This window comes from Papaver somniferum, chromosome 3, assembly GCF_003573695.1.
Source record: "Papaver somniferum cultivar HN1 chromosome 3, ASM357369v1, whole genome shotgun sequence".
NCBI lineage: Eukaryota > Viridiplantae > Streptophyta > Magnoliopsida > Ranunculales > Papaveraceae > Papaver > Papaver somniferum.
The window spans coordinates 8,381,982-8,387,323 of NC_039360.1; the positions used below are offsets into that span (position 1 = coordinate 8,381,982).

General features: G+C 36.7%; 1 protein-coding gene across 1 annotated transcript; it reads left to right on the top strand.

Moving 5' to 3' along the window:
* The first annotated feature begins 631 nt into the window (after window positions 1-631).
* On the top strand, window positions 632-1,225 carry LOC113358977. The gene has a single exon (XM_026602682.1). The coding sequence runs from the start codon at window positions 632-634 to the stop codon at window positions 1,223-1,225; it is 594 nt and encodes a 197-aa protein (XP_026458467.1).
* Window positions 1,226-5,342: the final 4,117 nt, after the last annotated feature.

A 5,342-nucleotide genomic window follows, 5' to 3' on the forward strand; every position in this document is an offset into this window, starting at 1 on the left:
TCAAAGGCAGACTATACATTGGGTACACTAATGAGGTGAGACATTCCATTCTCCAATCTTTACACTCTTCTATTGTTGGTGGTCACTCAGGCATGCTAGGTACTTACCATAGAGCCAAAACTCACTTCTTATGGCCAAAAATGAAGAATGATATCATCCAGTTTGTAGCTACTTGTGAAGTGTGTCAATGCAACAAGGGTTCTTCCTCTTTCCCTGGAGGCCTTTTACAACCCTTGCCAATTCTAGGGAGAGAATGGAAAGATATTTCCATGGATTTTATAGAAAGTCTCCCCTTATCTAATAAAAAGAGTGTTATCTTGGTCATCGTGGACAGGCTTACAAAATATAGTCACTTTATTCCATTAAGTCACCCCTTCACAGCTATGTCAGTATCCAAGGAATTTCTCAACAACATCTTCAAGCTCCATGGCTTACCAGGATCTATAATAAGTGACAGAGACAAATTTTTTGTAAGTTATTTCTGGCAGGCTTTGTTCAAGTTATTAGGCACCACTCTAAAGCTCTCCACTGCCTACCATCCACAAACATATGGCCAGACTGAGAGAACTAATGCCTGTGTGAAGCAATACCTGCGATGTATGACTAGCTCTAACCCTAAGTAATGGAAACAATGGCTAGCTCTTGCAGAATGGTGGTTCAACACAAACTACCACTCCAGTCTGAAGATGTCACCATTTCAGGCATTGTATGGTATCAACCCCCTCACCTGATTTTTCAAGTATTAGCCACATCTTCAGTTGCTTCTGTGGAGAGTTACTTAAAGGAGAGAGACATTATGTTGCAGCTACTAAAGGACGATCTAACAAAGGCACAAGCTCGTATGAAGTTCTATGCTGACCAGAAGAGAGTGGATAGAAAATTCGCAGTGGGTGACATGGTATTTCTTAAGCTTCAACCTTATCGTCAGTCCTGTATTGTTATACGCAAGAACTTCAAGCTCTCTGCCAAGTATTTTGGCCCCTTTGCAGTTCTGCAAAGAGTTGGATCAGTGGCTTATAAATTGCAATTGCCAGTGGGGTCTGGCATCCACACTATCTTCCATGTGTCGCAGCTTAAGAAAAAAATTGGCCTCTCAGCATCTACTCTGCCCTTTCTGCTTGTGGTGGATCATAATGGTCATTTTGTTGTTGAACCAGTAGCTGTGTTAAACACTCGCACCACTCTCCGAGGTCAACAACCATTGCATCAGGTTCTAATCCAATGATCCAACTCTTCTAAAGACGATGTTACATGGGAAGACACGACTCACATCCACGCTCAATTTCCAGATTTTATCCTTGAGGACACGGATTTTTTCAAGGGAGGGGAATTTTCATGTACCCAACTCCTTGAGACCAAGTCGCACGACTGATTTGGATACAGACTCACCCGGTTAGCTGGTGAATCAGTGTGTAGGAATTCTATTTCCTCGAGTTTCGCTTTCTTCCTCTTTTTTTAATTGATGTAATCTGGGCCGTCGATGCTCTTCTTCTTAGATTAGTGTTTAAATACCCAATCATTGTGACATCATAATTTTCTTCAATGAAAAACTAAATTTGCTTTCAATTTGAGAGTTAGGATCTGTTAGCAGAGAGAAGGCAGCTTGCTGCTAGTTATCCTTGATCAATTCCTTGTAGTTGTTCATCAGTACACTACAAAATCATTGGAAAGAAGAAGTGGTTTTGAGTGCAAAGGCTCTCAAATATTTTTCAACAGGTTCCACAGACCTTTTAACTTGGCCTTTTGATTCTAGGTCAGGAGGTTTTGTCAAGTTTCTAAACAATCGCTTAACTCGGTTAATCAGATTTTTTGCACAACAAATCTTCTGATTCAAGACTTTCCACCCTTTTAGAACAGTTTCTTTGTATTGTTTCTTCTTGTTCGGTTTTAACTGTCTATATGTCAGAGTTGAAAATTGATGAAACTTCTTTTTATGAAGTTCTAAGGAATCCTTGACCAGTCCTCTATCAATCAAGATATCACTGATGTCTTCAGCATATGACTGGTTTTGTTCAATATTTTCTTTTAACATATTGAATAGTACCGAGCAATACTCTTCTGTATTATCCAGACTTTATTAAAGAGTACTCAAAATCTTTGATACGCCATTTGAATGAGCCATGAATTCAAATCTTATAGGTTGGATCGCACCAAACACAGATTGTTAGATCTTTTCGTGTTTGCCTGCTCTGATACTGATTGAAAGGACGAGGGTACCCAAATACACCACAATCTTTTTATTTCAACCTATAAATCCGATACCAAGTGTGATCGTATATAGACAAATTAGTCAGTACAATACGACAACTTGATATTCACATGATAATAGCTACGGTCCGAAACCGATTTACTGCAGGATCAATATCAAGTGATTAACATTAACACACAAGTGTATTTACTTTATTATAATATAAAAAAATTATAATGCGGAAGTTAAGTAAATAACACAACAAAATATTTTGTAAATGAGGAAACCGCAAATGCAGAAAAACTATGGACCTAGTCCAGTTTTGAATACTCTCAGAATTAAGACGCTATACAAAATCTAATACCAACTTCGTATAGCTGAGACCAAGAAGACTACCCCTAGCTACTTAGTTCCCTTAGTATCTCTGCGCCTTCAACTTCTAGAGTCACGCACGTGAATAACAAGTCCTTTGGATCGTATTCCATACATCAAAGGAAGAATCTGTTTGGTAACCACTCTAATCAATCTTTATAAATACATAGATGAGTCATTGACAAAGACTCTTCCGTTTAAACTAATAAACTCCTTTCTCTGGTTAGATCAATCTCACTTTAACTACCGAAATACTCAAGTATAGATTCACACTCAATCAGTATAAATTCTCAAAGAGAAATATAGAGATTGTCGATCTTACACAATTAATCAATCAGGTCTATCAAATATAAATCGGTTCTAGTTGGATCCCAGCTGATCAAGGTTTGTGTACTAAATTCAAAAGATACGAAAACCAATAAGAAATATTCTTCGTCTTCAAATCTTCTATTATCTTCAAATACCTGCACAACACCACTTGAATCTCTTGTGACCAATCACGCACAGAACGGAGTCTGTTAACAATGGATTATCACAATATGTCTTTAGATCTAACAACAGTTTTAAAGATCCCGTCGATACTTTGATCTAGTATGAGTGAATCTTATATCATAAGAGAAGATTCTCAAGCATAAACAAATTAGGTGCAATCAAAGTTTCAACAACCGTTACTCAATCAAATCAAATCGAAAACTAATAACACTGTAATAATCTAGTTTCCAACCAACGGTACTCGTAGAGCTTCTTGATCCCATAAAACTCTTTAAATGAGCGGTCGTAAGAGATTTCACCTAATTAGGATACTTTCCTCTCCGATTATACGGCTCCACCAGAAACAACAAGAAATGAAGTTTGCCTGGCTCTTAGGATAGTTTGCTAGAAATGAAAACTTAGGTATTTATAGACCAAGGATGTTTGAACACCAAGGAATTTCCAAAACCGAAAGCATTCTCAAGATATGCAATAAATCCCCAAATTCAGTTTTCATAATTCTAAAAAATGTTGGTCCAATATTTTCCGAAATATCTCAATAGAAAATCTCCAATTAGTAAATGCACATTACTAATTTTTATTCTCTAGATCTATGCATTAATTACTGGTAATTAAAGCATATAAAATGAAAAACCTTAATTATAAGATTTTTAAATTTTTCGGCATAGGATCACCTTGAGTACCAAGGAATATCTTTGAACAATAAATGATAAGAGTTACTGCTCGTGTTCAAAGTATTTTGACATCTTTTCACGGCAAATCCTTATTTCATATTTACATGGATTTGATTCTTGGAATCAGTTATACCATACTTCCAAACAAGTTTAGAGTTGGCTTGCCTATATTCCAAGTCTACTATGTAATTGGACATATTTACCAAGTCACAATGGTTAGTTGTGATTGGTCCCTCCAAGTCACATACATGGGTTCAATCGGTTATACCAATCACTATGATCAGTTATACCTAAATATGGAACTACTTTTGATCGGTCACACCAGTCACTAGTATTGGTCACACCAGTTACAATGATCGGTTCCATCTACACATGGTATCTACTTGTGATCGGTCACACCAATCCCTAGGATCGGTTACACCGATTATAAGGATCGATCACACAACACTTATGATCGGTCACACCAATTACTAGGATCGATCACACCAATTACAAAGATCGATCATACCATCTAATGGTGATTACTTAGGATTGGTTACACCAATTACCTGGACCGGTCATACCAAATCATAAGTCTAGGCATTGTGATTAGTTATACCAAGATACATAACCTAAGTTAAGATCGGTTCTACCAACTCACACATATTGGGCATCCAAATATATGCAATGAATAGCCGGACCAATAAACCTATTGATTTCCCTTTCGATTCACGAAATAAGTTCATGAATGTACTTATTTCAAACAAATGTAAAAGATTGTTTCCTAGGATGAATTGTTCACTATAATCCATACACATAATCATAACACCATATACAAGATTATGTCGATGTCATATCTACAAAGTTCAAAAGATAAGCGTTATACTTCGTAGTCTAGTTACTTAATACTATGATCACACTAGTATGATCATGTCATATTATTAGAGTATTATATACAATATATACAGCTTCGTAGTTATGTTTTCAGTCTAGCACGACTTGAAAGATATGTTAGGAATGAAACAGTTCAAGTCAATATTACTAACCTCAAGTGGAAGGATGATGTCGTCGTTGTAGTTCGTTACTTCTTCACATTCTTCAGGTCGTCAGAGTAATACTTGTATGTCTCAACATTCCTAGACTTTTATTCTAACCTAAACGAAGTTGACTCTAGTTACTACAATTCAACAAGTCGTCGGAAAGCTAAAGATTTTGATCGTAGAGTCAGGGAAAATTGGTAAAGGACATATGTCAAATGAAGTTACTGATCTGTGTATATTATGGTTCTCCAACATTGAATGTAAGATTACTAGAGCTCCAAAAAATCATTGAGGTTAAGTGGCATCCTCCTCTCTATGGTTGGTTTAAGCTAAATGGTGATGGTTGTTCTCCTGGGAATTCTGGTCTGGAAGGTTGTGGTGTTGTTGTTAGAGATAATAACGAAATTGTGGTGGGTAGTATTTCTCAATCCCTTGGGGTAACTAATTCTATAATGGCTAAATTTTGGGGTGCGATCTATGCGTTTTGGATAGCTCAACTTAGAGGCATGACCAAAATTTGGTTTGAATGTGATTCAATGTTGGTTATCATGGCTCTTTCCAATATCTCTCTAGTTCCTTGGAAGATTCTGGTACACT

Bases quoted from the DNA above. Each gene is read 5' to 3' on its own strand.
- LOC113358977 (XM_026602682.1), top strand. From the start codon at position 632: ATGGCTAGCTCTTGCAGAATGGTGGTTCAACACAAACTACCACTCCAG.